The 18,767-nt window shown below is 40.8% G+C and overlaps 4 protein-coding genes and 3 long non-coding RNA genes across 8 annotated transcripts in view; 2 read left to right on the forward strand and 5 right to left on the reverse strand.

The window, feature by feature from the left end:
• Positions 1-18,767, reverse strand: part of LOC146449756 (uncharacterized) — a 58,600-nt gene that overhangs the window by 38,777 nt on the left and 1,056 nt on the right. The window lies entirely within an intron of this gene.
• On the reverse strand, positions 172-2,068 carry LOC146449759 (uncharacterized). Its single transcript, XM_085101904.1, has 3 exons — positions 1,866-2,068; positions 797-1,300; positions 172-389 (listed from the first exon to the last, which is right to left on the reverse strand). The coding sequence occupies exons 1-3, from the start codon at positions 1,923-1,925 to the stop codon at positions 267-269; spliced, it is 687 nt and encodes a 228-aa protein (XP_084958030.1). The 5' UTR covers positions 1,926-2,068; the 3' UTR covers positions 172-266.
• LOC146449760 (uncharacterized) lies at positions 2,176-3,427 on the reverse strand. The gene is made up of 2 exons (XM_085101906.1): positions 2,579-3,427; positions 2,176-2,396 (listed from the first exon to the last, which is right to left on the reverse strand). Exons 1-2 carry the CDS (start codon positions 2,991-2,993, stop codon positions 2,227-2,229), a joined length of 585 nt encoding a protein of 194 aa, XP_084958032.1. The 5' UTR covers positions 2,994-3,427; the 3' UTR covers positions 2,176-2,226.
• Positions 4,255-5,666, forward strand: LOC146449761 (uncharacterized). 2 transcript variants are annotated; one of them, XR_014860701.1, is made up of 2 exons: positions 4,255-5,499; positions 5,530-5,666. It is a non-coding gene; the product is annotated as an uncharacterized LOC146449761 (long non-coding RNA). The 2 variants fall into 2 exon arrangements; XR_014860702.1 differs by having other exon boundaries at positions 4,255-5,496.
• Positions 5,692-12,588, reverse strand: LOC146449762 (uncharacterized). The gene is made up of 6 exons (XM_085101903.1): positions 11,829-12,588; positions 11,360-11,437; positions 10,423-11,019; positions 8,578-9,368; positions 7,445-7,599; positions 5,692-6,539 (listed from the first exon to the last, which is right to left on the reverse strand). The coding sequence occupies exons 1-6, from the start codon at positions 11,894-11,896 to the stop codon at positions 5,868-5,870; spliced, it is 2,361 nt and encodes a 786-aa protein (XP_084958029.1). The 5' UTR covers positions 11,897-12,588; the 3' UTR covers positions 5,692-5,867.
• Positions 6,420-7,532, forward strand: LOC146449763 (uncharacterized). Its single transcript, XR_014860700.1, has 3 exons — positions 6,420-6,547; positions 6,797-6,936; positions 7,393-7,532. It is a non-coding gene; the product is annotated as an uncharacterized LOC146449763 (long non-coding RNA).
• On the reverse strand, positions 13,670-18,491 carry LOC146449764 (uncharacterized). Its single transcript, XM_085101905.1, has 3 exons — positions 18,330-18,491; positions 17,560-18,052; positions 13,670-17,278 (listed from the first exon to the last, which is right to left on the reverse strand). The coding sequence occupies exons 1-2, from the start codon at positions 18,416-18,418 to the stop codon at positions 17,560-17,562; spliced, it is 582 nt and encodes a 193-aa protein (XP_084958031.1). The 5' UTR covers positions 18,419-18,491; the 3' UTR covers positions 13,670-17,278.

Genomic DNA, 18,767 nt, shown 5'->3' on the forward strand with positions numbered 1-18,767 from the left:
ATTGGGCAACCCCGCTAGCGGGGTTCAGCCTATTAAGCAAATTAAATTACTAGGATTTGCGGTCAAGGTTCAAGGATTTATGTATAGAATTTAGTGTAAGGTTTAGGGTTAGGGTTAGGGTTAGGTTAGGTTTAGGTTTAGGGTTAGGGTTAGGGTTAGGGTTAGGGTTAGGGTTAGGGTTAGGAATAAATGTTACTTTGGTCAAGTGAGGGTGATTTTCCTAATCCACTCAACCCAAACTTGATGACATATGTCTGACCAGTATCCTATCCACATAAACTCAATTGCTGACTTACCAAGAGCAAATAGTTTGCACTGGACTCCCTTGTCAGTCTTGGCCGGAAGTCGTTGATAAATTGCAGGAGGATCTTACAGAGCTCGTGATCATTCTAGAATAAGGTTAAAAATACAAGACTGTCATAAGAGCCTAAAAGTGCCTCAGTAGCTACTTCCTACAGGTCACTTCATGCAACTCTCTCATTCGGAGTACAGCCGAATACACTAATCCTCCATTAAAAATTAACCGAGGTTTTCACCTCACTCATTAGTTATATTTTTAAAAGCTCATTTTAAGCTTATGGTAAAGAAAAGTCCGAGGTAAAACTGAGGAACAAAATCTTTTGGAAGATTTTTCATTGATTAGTAATTGAACTCGAATGAAAGTTCATGCCAACCCAGCATTAGCTTAATTGGGCTTTGAACAACTGGGCCCTGTTTATTAAATCCCACTTTTTTCTTAGAAATCACTGAGGTGATGTGAGTTACAGAAATAAGTCACAATGAGTAATTTGCTCACCTTCAAAGTTAGTTCGTCCTTTCCAGAAGATTTCTTTGTTTTGTAATCGTTAAATTGCAAAACTACGCCATCATCTCTTATCATCAATGCATTGCATCCCCTGAGCTCTGTGATGCTGCCAGGCTCTGAGACAATTTTGAGAGTTCGGATTTCAAGGCCCCGAGATGGTGGGATGAACACGTACAAACTTAAGATTACCAGGTCACAGCACTCTCTCGCCTTCGCATTCATCTGCACAGCTGATAGAAAGCGTTCTCGCTGGACTGATACAGCACGAACCACCTCCTCCCAGGGAAGCCAGCGATTCTGAGCTTCTAATTCTTCCCTCGTAGAAGGTCTTTGCAAATCGCCCTCTTTCTGGAAGATGGTAGCTTGTGCTCTAAGTTGCTGAATGATTTTAACTGTTGTGAAACCTGGGCCATCTTCTCTATGGAGAAACTTGATTGGGTACAGGAGAGAACTGATGTGATTGGCAATTGTGGCAGCACCACATTGACGCTGATCCTAAAAGAGAACAAAAAAATAAAACAGAAGATTATAAAGTTAGAATTGGAGAAACCAGCTTCCCTTGTGCATGGAAAGAAAACGACTGATCATGAGAATCAAGGTTATGATAACCAAAGATGGATTGTCTCGATATCTTCACAAAGTATGGATACAAGATAGGAAAATTTGTTCTTTGATGTCAGTTAATTAAAGGGTTAATATTTGCCACTATTATTATTGTCATTATTATAATTATTTCTCGCCACACAAAGAAAACAACAACAGACAATGACAAATACTAGTTACAAGGAAGGAAGAAAGAAAATGCGTTTACATAATTATAATAATAGTAATTAATTTAGTGGCGGTGTGTCCGAAAAGAAGGTATAAGCTTATATACAGCTGATGGCTTCGCGTGAAATGATGTTTTTTTCCTCAGAGTGACACAGCCACGAGAAATCCGAGTGCTCCTATCAAGAGTCGAACCTAGCAAGACCTTCCGATTGCTACAGTTCGGTTGCTCTACCATGGAAAATATTTTTCGTCCCAGTAAAACAATTTATAAGTTTCAACAATATCCAACCTGTTGATTTTCGATGTCGTCCATGCGTAATTTCTTCGCCGTGAACTCTCGAATTTCCATCTTTCAAAGTGTCCAGTACTCCTTAGAAGTCATTATTTCGATTTACTGTTTCAAAAAGGTTAGTTGATTTTCTCTTTGAAAACAGTGAGTTACAGCGCTGCAAGTGTAGTTTGGCGCCATTTTGAATTTTTGGGGCAATTTTGGAAGAGTACTTCATGTAAGAGTCTGGTTGATTTTCTGAGAGGCGGGGGTGTACCCAGAATTATTTCATGTGATTTTTACAAGAAGTATCTGCTATTTAAATCTCGGAAAAGTTGATTTCATTGGGTCAAGGAAACAGATTTAAAAACCGCACGAGCTACTAGACCCCTTTGGCCCCGACCTCTAACCTTGCGCGCCCTTCCCCACATAAACAGAACTGGGTTTTTACCTCAAGATATCTGCAATATTCTTCGATGAGGCTGGTTCGTAAAAAACAGTCAGGATTAAGTTGTTCGTCTGATATCTTAGTTCTCACAAATCCAAGAAAACCTGTGGGAAGTTCGAATGAAAAGTTGTTCAGTAACAAAACACTATTACAGTAAATAGGAACGCCCCCAATTGGAGAAATCTAACCTCGCGCAAATCTAAAATGAACTAACGAAGGTAAAGAAGAACGGGGAAAAAAATAAAATAAAGTAAAAAGAGGAAAACAAAAAAAAGCTTAAACTCACAGAGCATTCGTTCTTGAGCCTTGGAATAAGTCGACTGGCTCAGCGCGGCTTTCTGACGTTGGACATTGACCTTTTGGGTGTGGAAAATCCGTACGGCGTGCAGAAAGTCGCGAAGGCCACGAGAAAGCTGATTTAAGTCTGCAGCGTAGGGCTTGCGCTTTTGAGATGAGCAATCAGGTGGTCGGGCGAGCGGTTCTTCTTGTTCTTCTCGTGCTACGCCACTGCAACCGGCCTCGAGTTCGTTAACGCTCGCGCTGGGATGATCGTCTTCAGACGATGACTGTTGAGGCACCTCGAGGGAGCTGTTCTCATTTCCAACGGCAATCTGTTTCGGTTCTTCAAGCTCCACCGAGGAATCAGAGTCGGAGTCGTAGGTGACCAAACCGAGGTTTAGAGGAGAAGAAGAAGAAGCCATTTGTTGGTGGATCGGAGTGAAAATTGAGTTATACGAGTGCAGGTTAAATTGATTAGCGGGCGGCGAGGCAGGGCAAGTTTAGAGGTACGGTATTGATGACAGCAGAGTTTAAACAAAAGAGGTCGATGTTTAGTCCGTGTGAGGTTTTTAAAATGGTTTTGGCATGCAAGCCTCGCTTTGATTGAAGGGTGGACTCTCCAATTGGTGAATTAGAGAGAGATAAAAGGATTAAAAAAGAAGACGCGCTGTTTTGAGAAATCACGCAGCGCGGAGTTTGACCTCGGTGGGTTCGGGTTTCCGGTTAAGGCTAGCGGCGCGCGCAAATAGCAAGTCAATCAGTCGGATGCTTGGTTTTGTTAGTTTGGCTTCTATTTGTGTATTTTTGATTTGGTTAAGAGTAAAATGAAAGTGATTTTTGCCAGCGTTGACTGGGCGCAGGGGATTGTGGGATGGCTGTAGAGGGTAGTTTTGTCGGGGCTGTAGCGGTGGAGGATTAAGGCTTGGGGGTTTGAAAAACTGTGCGTCCCGTAGCATAGAGAGTAAAGTTCGCGCTGGGGCGGTTTTCAAATGTGTGCAAAGTGTAGGTGGTTGGCGTAAAAAGGATGAAATATTGGGTTAGGGAAGGTGAAAAGTTGGCTTAGGTATCGGAGTGGGACTGGGTCGAGGAGTCCAGGGCGAGAAGTACGTCACGAGTTAAATGCACAATGAATTGAATAGACTACAGCGAAGCCGATTTGCAGTGGGTGGGCCGTGAAATAGACGGTTGGATGGCGGTGAGTGAACGATTTGCTGTTTTATTTAAGGTGTAGTGAGGCTAAATCCGGCCTGCGTTTGCCTGGTTTGGATTAGAAACGAAACGAAATCTAAACATTCTGTTGAGTTACCGATCTGCACAGTCGTGTAGTGGACACGTGTTGTTGTCATTTGGTCTTTCGGACTCCGGCTTTAAAAGGCATTTTCAGTCTGGTTTGCTTCGTGGCTTTGTCTTGTTTGCCGTGAAGTTGGTTTGTTTGAATTTGGCCTTGACTTGACTGAGCGAGAGGTGTGAAACGGACAAGTGCGGATGTCGGTCTTGTTGAGCCCCATTCACACCAACAAAACAAGTTTAATTAAACCAGGTTTACTGAGGAAATGAAAATTGGTGACAGAAAAGCTGAACCATTAGCTTCGACATAATATTCAAGTAAGCTTTAACTTATGCTTTCATTTGTGCTAAATCTGTAGTCGAGAAAAATCCGAAAGCAGCTTTGATGAACTGAAACTGTGTTTAACTTGTTGAAGCCTTGGTGTGAATGGGGCAAAGTCTTGGCCTCAAATCCGCTGAGCCCCGCCTAGTGAATGATTTAAGATCAGTTTAATTTAATCTTTAGATACAGCAGAGCAGGGTTGGACTTGAAAACTCGACCAAGGAGCTCCAATGATTAGCTTCAATAAAAAGCAACTTATGCCCTTTTTGTCAAATGACACTATACAAAATTCAGTTATTATGAAAGTTTGGATTCATTCACAATACCTGCCAGCTAGAAAAAAGCACTTGGGAGCCAACAATTAATGCTTACAACTGTAAAGCAAACAACCACTCGGTGAGCCTTGCAGGAGGGCGGAATAAAAACTTCTTGAGTTGAATGCAAACAAGGAAAAAAGAACTTTTATTTCCCGCATCAAACAATGCGAACATGAGTGGAGACTGGAGTTTCTTTGTGCTAGTACCTCTAAGAACGACGGCGATTTCCATTAGGAAATCATGCACCATAAAAGGTTGAAAACAAGGCAAAAAACCCATCCGATTCCCACTTCAAACAAGGACTTCCCATTAGAAAAAAAAAAAAAAAAAAAAAAAAAAAAAAAGTAAATAAATAAATCAATAAATAAACAACAACCTATAAGAACGACCGATTAAAATTCAGCTGGCCATATAAGACATAAACAAAGTCAGTCTCTGTCCTGTAGACTTTAGTCTGACAATCAATAGGCCCGAAAATGGTCATTCGCTGAAACGACTGAAAAAACTCTATGGCTATAAAACTCAACATTCACGTTTCTTAGTATTTCAAAAATGAATAAAAATCATAGTTTGTCTTAAAGGAAGCCTCCACTCTCGAAACATATTAACGTTAAATTGTTGAAAATACAATCTACTTTGAAAATTTCGTTAAAAAAACATGGAAATAATATTTCAGTGTCGGACAAAACACGATTTGATTATCGCATATTTTCGCTTTTAGATTTCCCGGGCGTCGCCATCTTGGATTTAATGACGTGTTACGGTTGCTCAATTGTTTCACACAAAAGAACTTCTGCTGAATAACAAAAGCGACAACCGTTACACGTCATAAGATTCAAAATGGCTGCGCCCGGGAAATTTAAAAGCAAAAGTAGTCGATAATCATATCTATTAGACTAAAATTTAACTTAACCGTCAATTTGTTGTCAGAGTGGAGGTTCCCTTTAATGATTTTACTTGTGGATACCTCAATGAATTGTTGTTGTTGTTGTTGTTGTTGTTGTTGTTGTTGTTGTTGTTGTTGTTGTTCAGCCACAGGCTGTACGGCTCGGCTCAAACAGCAAAAGAAAACGCTGCTACGAGCCATTTATTGTTTGAACAGTAAATATAGAATAGAAAGTCAGTTGATCGTTACTTCAAAAAACAAATAAATAAATAAATTCATTCATTCATTCATTCATTCATTGATAAAAATAAACTTGTTTGTCTCTCAGAAAAGTGGAGGCTTAACTGCCCTTTCACCTCACGGGGCACAGTCTTCGCGTGAGAGCAACAACAACGCCAACCACAACAACAAATAAACAAAAGCTGTCCTTTTCAACGAGATGTCCACTCCCCGAGAAAACCACACTGAGAAGACTACAATGTCTCTAGGGAGTTAGAAAGGGCCTCCAACGCGAGTCTTGGGGAAGTCTCCCTCGCATGCAATCCAGGGCTGCTCGCTTGGCCTCCCTAGTTGCCTGACCGTTGACGGTCTTGGCCACCTTCCTGAGCTGCTCCCAGAAAAGAGAGCGCCCGCTGGCTATTTGGACGCACAGAAGCTGAGGGATGAGCTTGCCAAGCTCGCCGATCTGTTTGAGGCACTGCAATCGGTTTCTCTGGCAGTCTAGGAGCTCGCAAAGCAAGCTCTTCACTTGGCGCTTTCTCGGCCCTCTTTCGGCCGGCGGCAATTCGCGTGGAACGGCCATGGCGTAAATCTGGTGGATCGCAACAGAAGATGCAAGTCTTTGGCTGAAGAGATCTCCCTTGCTTAGCGAAGCCCTACCAAGCAGCTTAACCAGATCCAGGTCACTGACGAAAACGCCGCATAGCCTGCAGTGTTCGCTGTTGGGACAAGGAGGCTGGTCGAGAGGGAATTCTCCCCGCTTCAGGCGACACGCCTCCGGCTGGCAAGTGCAACGATCCCCACAGATAGCGAAGAGGGCAGTCAGTTTCTGACGGAGCTCTGTCTCTCGCTGGCCCGTTAGCATGCTCCTCGTAGCCTTCCGCACCGCCTCTGGGTCGGCTTGCTCTGCGGTGGTAGGCGTGGCGGAGAGTATTTGCTGTTGAGGTAAGTCAAAATCGTGGTTAGCGGTCGGTCTCAATCAGCGAGTAAATCCAGCTATTCTAGTTGAGAAAAACATCGGCTATAGTTTTGCCACGACTCTATACCAAAAAAAATTCAAAGCAAAAATCATAAGGACTCGGTAGGTTTTTACGCTGAAAAAATTAAATTTTCCGTGCGTGCGTGATCTACGATGACTGACGTTTGTTGTTCTTTTTTGTTGTTGTTGTTGTTGTTGTTTTTTTTTTATGGCAGGAGAAGCAATCCTTTGAATTAAATGAGCAGCCTATCCTTGGTGTCTCTGAGACCATGTTTGTGGGTGTCTTTTTAGATGACAATTTGACCTGGAAATCTCATCATATCTCTATCGGCAAATAAATTATCCAAATCTAAAGGTATTTTTCATAAATCTATTTTGTACTCTGTAGAATTCCATCTTTATATCACTGCCATTAAGCCTGGGGTGTTGCCTGTAAGTCAAACCTTCAAAGAATAATAATCTTACAGAAACGTGCGTTGTTCTACCCAGGTGGCCCATACGAGCCATAGTTTTGAATGAACTTAAACTCTTAAAATTTCTTCTTTTGAAGGCTGTAATTTAATTAACTGAACTAAATTACTTAATGTCTATGTGTTCGTGTGTTTTGTCTGCGTCCATAAGTCCATATTGTTATTCTTGTATTAGACTAGACTAGTTATTTTACTTGTTACAAGCCTCTTGGTTTCTTTTCAGGTTTTCGCGCCATTTTTCTTCATGTTTTCCGTCTTGTACTCTAAATTGTTGTCTATGTGGCAAAACAAATATTGTATTGTATTGCATTGCATTGCTGTTCTGTTATTTCTTTTGTCAGTGAATGGCCTCGTCGCGCACGAATATTGCCCGACAGACGACTTCCCACTCACCTCTTGGCTAACGGGCTGATGTTGTGCAAAGAAATCCGACAGGCTCTTCCAGGCATCCTCGTCCGGAAAAGCGTCCTCCCTCAGGCCCAACACCCGTAGGCCGCGCAGTCCAAAGGGATCATCTGCGGCTGATGTTTCCGTTTCCAGGGGAGTATCTGCGAACACAAGGAACCACGAACGCGTTAACAAGATGAATGGCATTACCACAAATTAAGTCTTGAAGGCAGGAGAGAATTGAACATTCAAGTTCATTTCTTCGTGAAACAAAAACAAAACAAAACAAAAACAAACAAACAAACAAAAAAAGGTAGGAAGTACAAAAAAAAAAATAAATAAATAAATAAACAAATAAATAAATCGATAAATTGATTAAAAACAAAAACGAAAAAAAAAATAGACCAAAAATGGCAGATTTTTGGACTTTCAGTTACATTTTCATATCATTTGGATTTTCGTTTCTATATTGTACAGCGCCTTCACTTTTCGATCATCATAGTTTTCTATGTAGTTCACTTTTTGGTAAAATCTTAGACGGCCAAGAGCATAAACTACACCACTTGCTTTCCCCAAGACAAACCCCTAACTACAACTTTAGGCAAAGCCGAACGTTTGATCCTAGTTATAGATCTATCCTGCTCCGGGCGCTTCGCAAGAGGCAAGAGTTAACTACATCAGCACTGAAACAGGCTTAGATTGGCGAACTGAAACTAACAACTGAAACAAAAATAGGAGAAATAGAACGAATGTTAAACCATACTGATACCATCGGTTTGTTCGTACAGTTTGTTGTTACAAGAAAAGACGGTTTTCGTACATGTATCGCGAATAAGTTTGCGAAGCGTGCGTGGATTTCTTAAGCTTCGTTTTGACAAGCTTCTTGTTGTATTTAAACTTTAGCTACCGCATTGTCACCTAGTCTGACGATGATATAGAATTATATCGAAATATTACTGAGACAAACCACCGTTTCCTTGCATTTATTGCCTAAATATTAGTCTAAATGCACTTATTCGGTTTAACTTTCGTTCTATTTCTCCTGGAATTATCAGCCGGTAATGGTTTCTGGAAAAACAAAAACAGCTTGTTGTTGCTGCAGGAAAGCTAACGAATGAACTGATCTATTCCAGCGTTACCTGCGCCACTTTGGCTGTCCTCCGTCGCTGCGCCCCGAGTAATCTTGGCACGCCCAGGGGCCGAGTTTGACTTGGACTTCCTTTTCCTTGCTGCGTTGGCAATGCCCGGACCCCTGGCCACTCTGGGCCTAGCTTCTTGCGCCTGACTGGATTCATTTTCGCCTTCAGATCCACTGCTGCTGCTCTCTTCGGCTTGCCCACCGCTGCTGAAGTGCGCTAATAGCATGGAGAGATCGGTCTCTGATTCCGACGCCTGGTCTCCGGCCTCTGTGGACTGGCCAGCCGCTTTGCCGATTTCGTGCAATACACCTTGAGGAAAACTACAAGAGATGAGTTGTTCAGTGTCAGCCGAGCCATCGCTGTCCTCGTTGGAATCGCCGCCGTCCTCTGCCTGTTTCCAGCCCTTGGTGATTTTATCTGATAGCGTGTCTAGTGCGGCGGACGACAGCGCTTGGAAGGTAGCAAAGTTGACGCCGTATTCCACCATGGCGGAGGCAAGATACTGCGGGCAGAAGGTCCCTCGATAGTACCTGACGGCGGCGTAACGGAGGTTCAGGAGTCTCGCTCGACTAAGGCCCGCCCCCGAAGTAGTAGCTCGGCTGACCAGACAAGCTACATCGCAAACGGCCAGTCTTCTAAGGGTCAGGTTTGTGGCCTTGGCGGTTACCGTGATGTTGCCTGGCAGAAAACCCCCGTGGCTTTGAGTTATCAGCCTCCGGGGAAAGCCGTGTGTCAGCTGAGGACTCGCTAATGACCATTGCGGCGCGTCCCATACCATGACATTGTCGTATCTGCAATAAGAAGCGAGCAAGCGCAGTGCGATTAGGTGACGGTTGTCCGAAGGCCGATTAATGCCAGTCCCCTATTAAAATCACTTGCGCTACCTACACTGAAATGCTTTTAATAGCTGATTTTAAAGGCGGCTTTGTCGGGGTTGAATCCTAGCTTTTGCATGGAAGTATCTCCATTGACCCGTAATGAAACTCGAAGCAAACTCAGGATTAACTTAATCAGCTTTTGGACAACTAGTTTCTTAAGCTTACCATATCACCTTTAGAGGTTTCTCGCGTCTAAGAGATGTAGGGCGTCCGGTTTAAGGTGGCTTCATGGAGGTTTTACGCTTGCGCGCGCACTTGATGATTGCCCTTAAAAGATTTTCCAGGTCAGGATTTATCCGCTGTGAGAGTTTTAGAAGATTTCACAGTTTTGTTCTTGATAATTACATTTTGAGTGATTTCAATGAATTGGGAGAAAGAAAACTGGAGAAAACTGACTTTCGATGTGTAACACAGCGCGCGCCATATTGTAAGTGAAAATCGTATGGAGCCATTTTAAACTGTAGACACCTTCACCTCTATATCAAATTAAAGCTTAAAGGGCTGCCTATCAAACGAAACCAAGAATTTTGAAATTTGAGGGCAAACGAACAAATTGCCTTTGAGTTTTAGCTCTCTAAAGTGTCCCTTTGAAGTGAAAAAATGATTCCAAAAAACAGCGCTTAAAATTTGACAATTCATTGTATTTGAAAATTCTTGGTAAAGTTTAAGAGCCATCCCCGTATTTAGTCAGTAGCAGTAGTAGTAGTAGTAGTTAAAGACGGAAAGTACTTTTTTCAAACTTTTCTGCGCTTTTTTCCAGCAAAACAGATTTTCTAGAGAAGACTGAAACATCAGCGTTCTCCAGAAATCTGCTTTGCTGGAAACAGCGCACAAAAGTTTGAGAAAAGCATCTTCTGTCTGAGGACATTGTAATGGGTGACTTGACAGCTCGAAAATACGGCACAACAACTCCAGGTGATACATACTGCGCAGACTCAAGATAGTAATTAAGCGTACATTCGCTCACCTGTCCAGCCGAACTTTGTTTAAGTTCTCGTCAAGGGCAGGCTCTCCGCTTTGTAGAGATTTGCTCAATCGCTTTCCGTCACTTCTGAAAAGTGCCCATTTATCGACATCGGGGTGAGACAGCCGCGCTGATGACATTCGCGGCGTCTCAGGCTGGCTATTAGCGGACCGCCTATTTCTCCAGCCGTATTCGAGTCTTTCTTTGCAGTAGCTTATAGCACCAGCGACGGTTGTAAATTCCACGGCATGTGGAGGGGTTGGTTCTTCCGAGTCCCGTGCCACTATGTGCCGAGGTAATGTCAACGAGTCCAATAGGAACAGATTAAAATTGAATTGTAGTGGCCGGTCGTCGCTGACGGCTAATGCCCGGGGAAAATATGGCATGATGGTCTCTGCTTGCCACTCCATCTCAAGGGCGTCTAAACGCCTATGCTCTGACGGAGTACTCACTTCCGTCTGATCGTCGTCCTCGGGAGCGATAAACTGGCAGTCTTCTGCCGTTGGTTCTTCATCCTGCTCGCTGCTGTCACTTTCAACGCCTCCTTCTTGCATTGCTTCGCTCTGGATGAAGGCCCTTGCCGCTCGCCTCGGATCTGGCCTTAAAAAGGTAACGGGAGGAAAAAAAAAAAAAAAAAAAAAAAAACATTGGTCTTGTTAGCAAATCGCACTTAAATAAAGTAGCTTGCAATATCTGATTTTCGCACGCAGTAAGTATGGCCGAAATCGGAGAAGAAATGGTACTTTCTTAAAAAAAATCTAACCTTTTCACTTACGTTAAAACTTAAGGCGCCTTCAAAGAAAACGGAAAATTAACTTGTCTGATACTAGTTCTGCAATATGCTAAGCTGCCGGGACAAAAATGCATGCTTGTAGCTTTCAGGGAAAAGAATAAAATTTTACTTTGATAGGTGCGATTTTCATCACTGAACACAACCCACCTATCTCCTCTCCTTCTCGGCTCTTGATGTATCTCTGCCGTAATAACGTGTACTGTTCGAGCAGTTTCCGGCGGGTCGCTGCAACAAGGAAACGAAACGTGATTAACGTCGCATCAGCGTCATCATAAACTGGGGGAATTTTTTTTTTCCCGACTCAGCAATAAACACCTAGTGCACTGTTTTCTCTTTTGGCCAAAAAGAGAGTTCAAACTACGAGAGCGTTTGACTTCTATCAGTTTCGATTTTCGCCGTTAAGCGCATGAATATACGGCACTGTCTCTTTGGAAATTTCAGCTAAATGCCCTCTTATTTTGTGTCACTCACGGGTGATTTGAGAAACGCTTCTTAGGACCCGAATAGCAAGAATGCAATAGCAAGCCATGCGCTTGACAACTGAACAGAGCCGGAAAAATCGTTATCTCTGACGGAATTCCGATAAAAGAAAAATAAGGAAAAGAAAAATGCTCACCTTGAATCCATGTCAGCAGTGTTGGCTGCTGTAAAAAAGGAATCGATTCCACGCTGATTTTGACTCATCTCGAGGATGAATAAATGCCGTATTGAAAGTCCCGATTGCTGACTTAGCCTTCTATATAGCTAGCCAGTGACGTAATGTTTTGAAAATAGATGGCCAAATTTAACCTTTAAAAAATAAAAAATAAAAACCCAAGGGGGTTTTTTTGTGTGAGCGAAAGGGGAATTCACCTGATGTCTAGTCGCGCGCAGACTGGGGAAATGCCCCGTTTGGGGCAGAAACCCAGACCCCTACTCCCTCGGTCAACATGGCGTTCCGTCAACATCTCGAGCTACAGTAGCGAAGTAGAGAAGGTGGCTATCCTTAACCACGTTCAATACTTCCCGAAAGGCCCGTGTTTAACTGAGGTAGAATTTCTCCTTTTCGGCCTCAGTTAGACTGGAGGGGACAATTTTCCCGCGGTGGGGCATTTTATTCACACTTATTCAACTGAAATGATATATATATTTTAAAGGTAAGAAAATAAACATGCGGAACATTACATTGAAGTGATTTTACCTTCTAGTAGGGAAGAAGTGAGTAGTGGCCAAAGGGGCAAGGCTTTTGTGTTAGCCACTCAGTGCAGTTACGAAAATGGAGGGAAGGACAACTTTTATCTCACTTTTTTATTTGAAGGAGACTGTTATCGAACGAACTTTGAGGACGGTGCCTAAAAATAAAGAAGTATATATTTTATGTGCGGTTTATTACTATGCGGGAAAAGCAGATTTTAGCAAGGCCTATTGGAATATTAAAAGAAAATCACGGTTAACCACGCTTTTTTTTAGAGATGAATAAGAAAATATTTCTAAGAGGTGCCAAAATATAAAGCAATGTATGGGTTTTTTTTTCTAAATTAAAGCTTAATTCTCCCTGAAAAATGCATGGTTATCCCCAATTCTCTTTTGAGATACCAAGGGCACATGCTACGTTCTGTTTACTCCGTATAGTTTTGAACCGCGCAAAAATTTTACTGGTATCAGCAGGCACCACCCATAGGAAACCCGAGTATCTCGAGATGCGCAGAACGTATGCGCAGTAACAATAGTAGGCACCGTCCTTAATACAACTTGTTAAAGTACATTCCAAAAGTGACCGCCAAGGATGGAAGACACCTGCGGTCTAGTGTCAGTACAGGGACTAGAGGTCAGGGATTAGTTGAAATCACAAATCAGAGGTCATTTAAAGGGCCAGTGTCACCTATTTAAAGTGTCACTATGAATTCTCAAAAACATACTTGTTTCAATGGAATCGTTAAAATGATGGTTAAGGTTTGTTACTAGTGCACAGAAACTACTATCAATTATGTTTGGCTGTGGATGGCCAGGATTGAAATGGATTTCAACTTTAAAAAAATTGGTTAATTTTTTCAAGTTCTTGCTGTGTATTTTAAAGAAGTCGCTTAAAGTTGATTTTGGTATGTTCTTCCTGAGAGAAAAACCGTAATATTTTCTTCCCGATGTTGTAAGAGCAATTTATTGTTACAAAACAGTTTCTTTGTCAAATGTTCGAGCAGTTTTGACCAATACAGCAAAATCATCGTGACAGTGCCCCTTTAAAAGTAGAAAATGTTCATTCAAGGAATGACCCCCCCCCCCCTCCCCTCCCAACAAAAACAAGCACATTGAAGAGATCTGGACCCTAGAGGAAACTCGCAAACCAATTCTCTTTTGAGTGGACAATTTGGATACAGCTATTGACCCTAACCCACTGATAGGGGAATCTGTTGAAGCCAGTGTGTACAAAGATTCCCCATTTTTTTCTGCGGCACATGGTAACACAAACAGATAGGCATGTCATGTAAGCACAAGGATTTATTTAATTCTTCAACCAATTATTAAGGTCTATTTTTGACAGAATGCCTGGACATTAGTGACTCCGGATAAAAGGCTAGAATCTCCTTTCAAATTGCCTCCTATTCACTTGACAAAGAAACGGAGAATTTAACCTTCTATCAAAAATCAAATTAAGCTGTTTTAACTATAAAAAAAATAAACTATCATTTCTACTTGAATTGTTGTATAAATCAGTTAGTTCTACGGTCTAATGCCCAGTCTAATTTTAAACTGCTTAAAAGTCACCTGATGAGAATTGAAGTATTTATAACAACTTAATATGCAACCGAGGCCTTTCATTTTGGTTTGTTCTTCAATAGTCTTAAAAAAAATTGGCTGTTTAAACTATGACTTCAAATGTGGGTGTCCTGTCCAAAGTAGAAAAATGTTTACGACTCACACTAACTGGTCACTACCTCTGTCAACAATTATTTATCCCTGCCTGCCTGTACCTCCGCGAACCACTAAAAATTCAACCTGCACTCGTAAAACTCAATTTCATATTTGCCACAATCGAGATATGCCTCTTTGGCTGTTATGGTTTTGTTCAGCATAATTGGCATCTTTCACTTTCATCATGTTTTGTTCTCAATTCAGTAGTCTTAAAAGTCACCTGATGAGAATTGAAGTATTTATCACAACTTAACATGCAACCAAGGCCTTTCATTTTGGTTTGTTCTTCAATAGTCTTAAAAAAAATTGGCTGTTTAAACTATGACTTCAAATGTGGGTGTCCTGTCCAAAGTAGAAAAATGTTTACGACTCACACTAACTGGTCACTACCTCTCAGTCTGTCAACAATTATTTATCCCTGCCTGCCTGTACCTCCGCGAACCACTAAAAATTCAACCTGCACTCGTAAAACTCAATTTCATATTTGCCACAATCGAGATATGCCTCTTTGGCTGTTATGGTTTTGTTCAGCATAATTGGCATCTTTCACTTTCATCATGTCTTGTTCTCAATTCAGTAGTCTTAAAAGTCACCTGATGAGAATTGAAGTATTTATCACAACTTAATATGCAACCAAGGCCTTTCATTTTGGTTTGTTCTTCAAAAGTCTTAAAAAAAATTGGCTGTTTAAACTATGACTTCAAATGTGGGTGTCCTGTCCAAAGTAGAAAAATGTTTACGACTCACACTAACTGGTCACTACCTCTGTCAACAATTATTTATCCCTGCCTGCCTGTACCTCCGCGAACCACTAAAAATTCAACCTGCACTCGTAAAACTCAATTTCATATTTGCCACAATCGAGATATGCCTCTTTGGCTGTTATGGTTTTGTTCAGCATAATTGGCATCTTTCACTTTCATCATGTTTTGTTCTCAATTCAGTAGTCTTAAAAGTCACCTGATGAGAATTGAAGTATTTATCACAACTTAACAGGCAACCAAGGCCTTTCATTTTGGTTTGTTCTTCAATAGTCTTAAAAAAAATTGGCTGTTTAAACTATGACTTCAAATGTGGGTGTCCTGTCCAAAGTAGAAAAATGTTTATGACTCACACTAACTGGTCACTACCTCTGTCAACAATTATTTATCCCTGCCTGCCTGTACCTCCGCGAACCACTAAAAATTCAACCTGCACTCGTAAAACTCAATTTCATATTTGCCACAATCGAGATATGCCTCTTTGGCTGTTATGGTTTTGTTCAGCATAATTGGCATCTTTCACTTTCATCATGTTTTGTTCTCAATTCAGTAGTCTTAAAAGTCACCTGATGAGAATTGAAGTATTTATCACAACTTAATATGCAACCAAGGCCTTTCATTTTGGTTTGTTCTTCAATAGTCTTAAAAAAAATTGGCTGTTTAAACTATGACTTCAAATGTGGGTGTCCTGTCCAAAGTAGAAAAATGTTTACGACACTAAGAAACCACACAACACTTTATAAATTTAAAAACATGCTTCGACAGAAACTTCTGTCATCTTCCGTTTAAATTACAAAGCACAGAGTTGAATATATAGTGTAAACCAAAATACTAATTAACTAATTAATTAGTATTTTGGTTTACACTATATATTCAACTCTGTGCTTTGTAATTTAAACTGATGATGACAGAAGTTTCTGTCGAAACATGTTTCCAAATTTAAAAAGTGTTGTGTGGTTTCTTAGAATATCGACATATCTGCTACTTTCCAGACATTGACACTATAACCACTACATCAACAATTTACCTGCCTACACCACCTGGAACCGACCAATTGAATGGGTCCTCAGAATAAGGCCCCAAGTGACTTTTGATTTAAGGTCAAATTCCCCTTTTATTACATAAGCGAAAACAAGAAAAGTTGGAAGGAGATTCTAGCAGTTTATCAGAAGTCACTTAGGGCTTTTTTCCAGGCACCCCTTCAATTATAACTTGCACATCTTAAAAGTGTAAATATAATATAATATTTCCAGAATTGAGTTATGTTTCTTTAGCTGTTTCTTTTTCTTTAGCAGAATTGGAATCTTACACTTTCAAGATGTTTTGTTAAACTATTTTTTTGTCACCTGATGAGAATTCAAGTATATCACAACTCATGCAACTGAGGCATTTTTTGTTTTAAATTTTTTTGGCCTCGACAAAATCAACAATATGATTCAACTTGAACTGTGATTTGAGATCATTCCCCTGAGATAAAAGCCAGTATAAGATTTTGTTAATTACATGTAAATAATTGCATCAAGTTACTTATCCTGATAAATTCGAAACATTCACACGGCAATGTTTAATTTGCCATTGTGGACAGTAAAGTTGAAAACTGGAAAACAGGGGAATGACCTCAATTCTTACAGGCTAACTGTTCACAACTTACAGTCAATCTACATTGAGTGACCAGTATTTCAAATTCGAGCAGAGTTTTAAAATTTACATGTCAGTTTTGAACAAGAGATTGCAGAGTTCCTGTAGATGGTTCCCTTGTTTATCGACAGTGTAACGCTATGAATGTTTTCAACTTTTTCAACTAGTAATGGTTTACCGAGTAATTCATTTCTATTCTTCAGTTAACACAACTTTTCTGAGGGACAATTTGGATTTTGGATGTTGATGCTTCCATTCAAATGCTGGATATTCCAAACAAGAATAGTCCCTTTCTGAGTTGCTTTTAACTCCATTATGATAGGGAGGCTAAGTGCAAAGTTTTTATTATGAGAATAAGTTTTCATTCATATGCAAACAAAACGACTAATTTTCCAATAAAAAAAGTTTTGCACTTTGCCTTGCTTTCATAATGAGCTTCACAGCAACTAAGAGATGGCCTAGTTGTCCATTTAATTCTTGAAAATACTGGTCATTCGTGGTGTGGATTGACTGTAAGGTTTTTAAACATGCCACCGATGTAACGCTTGTACCTTATTCACACCAAAGATTAAAAACGTTTACAAGTTGTTTACAAGTTGTTGTTTACAAGTATGTCCTAGCTGATGGTTCAGCCTTCTGTAGCCAATTTTCATTTTGTCAAACAACCTAGTTCAGTTAAACATGTTTTTGTTGGTGTGAATAAGGTGAGCATAAATTAAAATATTTATACTTTCAGTGGATTGAGGAACTTCACAGGATAATCTGGAGCCGGCACACGCTAAAAGACAAACAAATAAAGAAAATTTCATTAGTTATTAATTTTTCAACACTTCAGCATAGTCAGCTATACATACCCCCAGACACGCCCACATTTTTATAAGATAATGAAAACTCAAGTTGTTGATTAGAGGTGGAAAGCTAAAAAAATTGAAAAGGAATTGAAAAAACCATCTACCAATTTATACACACTCTCTGCTTCATTTTCCTTGAAAAAATTAAGCAATTTACAGAAAGATAACAGAATTAATATTTTCTCAAGCAAGGGAGTGCTTACTGTACCTATTTGTCCATTACAGCCCTGTGGATTTGACGTGGAGAAGTGCCCAGCCGGTACACTCCTGGCCGATTTTTCGCTGCCTTGAGTGTCACAGGCACCAGACTATCCTGGCCTTCTATCCATCGGTCACCGGTGAGTTCAAGTTTGTACAAGCCAGAGGAGGTGTCCTTGTACCAAAGGAGAGAAACATCAGCAGATCCGACAAAAGAATGGATTTGGCCTATCAGAATCTTGGGCTTGTTTAGAGTGCTGTCTTTTTCTACCACTGCCACAAAATCGCCCGGCTGGAAAGGTCGTTCTGTCTCCTCTCTCTCCTGGTCAGAGCATACATCGTCAGGGTCTTGTTCAAATTGATCTTCTGCAAACTGTCTGGCCAGGCTGACGGCGAGTTGCTTCTTATCGTTGGCAGTGCGTCGGTCGTAAGTCCGTTGGGCCTGTTCCCGTGAATGCCTGAGGGCCGCAGCCAGCGATGTTTTCAGCGCATCTGTGCAGTCACTGTAAACATGAAATATAAGAATCTTTTTAATAAGATGTGGAACCTGGCTGGCTTTCAAGATGTCACCTGCCAAAAATCAGTATTAGCAAAATAGTGTTTCAATAAAAACTAATAAATACCCCCAAGTCATATCTTTTGCACTGAAAGTTTCCTTTAACCCTTGAAAGTGAGGAGTCAAATGATTTTCTGCTGTGATGGGGCTCACAGAGAAAGTAATAATCACCCTAACCAGTTAATTAAATCAATTCAGAAAATGCTAGAAAATAGTTTTCTTACGTTCTCCCATAGGACCAGGTAATGAACGCAGATCTAAGCATGTTCACTGTGACCAGCTTCCCAGTAAGACTGCGGAACAAACTTTTCATGTGTGCACTGAAGGCTGGGCCACTGTATCTCTCCCCATTTTTGTTCTAAAACAAAGGAATTAAAAAGGTCCAATGTTAAAATTAAGAAGGCAGATTAAAATACTAAATGGGCCACAAGCCTTGGCTGAACTTAGGGACATAATTATATTCTCAATCTCAGTTGAATTGGTTGGTGATAAAAAAAGAGCTTATCTAAATAATAATTAAATGGTGATTTGGTTTTGGTACAGCTGAGGCCAAGTGTTTTTTTCCCCAATATTTGAGAAGAATTTAATATATCAGCAATGGCTTTTTGGTAGCACTTAAATTTGGTATGGCTGTAACATGTACGTGTTTTCAAATAGATGTT

This window comes from Pavona decussata, unplaced genomic scaffold (assembly GCF_977016875.1).
Source record: "Pavona decussata unplaced genomic scaffold, jaPavDecu1.1 SCAFFOLD_602, whole genome shotgun sequence".
In the NCBI taxonomy this organism is placed as follows: domain Eukaryota; kingdom Metazoa; phylum Cnidaria; class Anthozoa; order Scleractinia; family Agariciidae; genus Pavona; species Pavona decussata.

Excerpts from the sequence above, each read along its gene's own strand:
- LOC146449759 (XM_085101904.1), bottom strand. The coding sequence starts at position 1,925 with ATGGAAATTCGAGAGTTCACGGCGAAGAAATTACGCATGGACGACATC. Across the intron at positions 1,301-1,865 it reads ACGACATCGAAAATCAACAG|GATCAGCGTCAATGTGGTGC; the intron begins GTTGGATATTGT and ends GTTCTCTTTTAG. Across the intron at positions 390-796 it reads AGGACGAACTAACTTTGAAG|AATGATCACGAGCTCTGTAA; the intron begins GTGAGCAAATTA and ends ACCTTATTCTAG.
- LOC146449764 (XM_085101905.1), bottom strand. The coding sequence starts at position 18,418 with ATGAAAAGTTTGTTCCGCAGTCTTACTGGGAAGCTGGTCACAGTGAAC. Across the intron at positions 18,053-18,329 it reads ACCTGGTCCTATGGGAGAAC|TGACTGCACAGATGCGCTGA; the intron begins GTAAGAAAACTA and ends TCATGTTTACAG.
- LOC146449762 (XM_085101903.1), bottom strand. The coding sequence starts at position 11,896 with ATGAGTCAAAATCAGCGTGGAATCGATTCCTTTTTTACAGCAGCCAAC. Across the intron at positions 11,438-11,828 it reads ACTGCTGACATGGATTCAAG|CGACCCGCCGGAAACTGCTC; the intron begins GTGAGCATTTTT and ends TCCTTGTTGCAG. Across the intron at positions 6,540-7,444 it reads ATCAGCCCGTTAGCCAAGAG|CAAATACTCTCCGCCACGCC; the intron begins GTGAGTGGGAAG and ends TTACCTCAACAG.
- LOC146449760 (XM_085101906.1), bottom strand. The coding sequence starts at position 2,993 with ATGGCTTCTTCTTCTTCTCCTCTAAACCTCGGTTTGGTCACCTACGAC. Across the intron at positions 2,397-2,578 it reads GGCTCAAGAACGAATGCTCT|GTTTTCTTGGATTTGTGAGA; the intron begins GTGAGTTTAAGC and ends AACTTCCCACAG.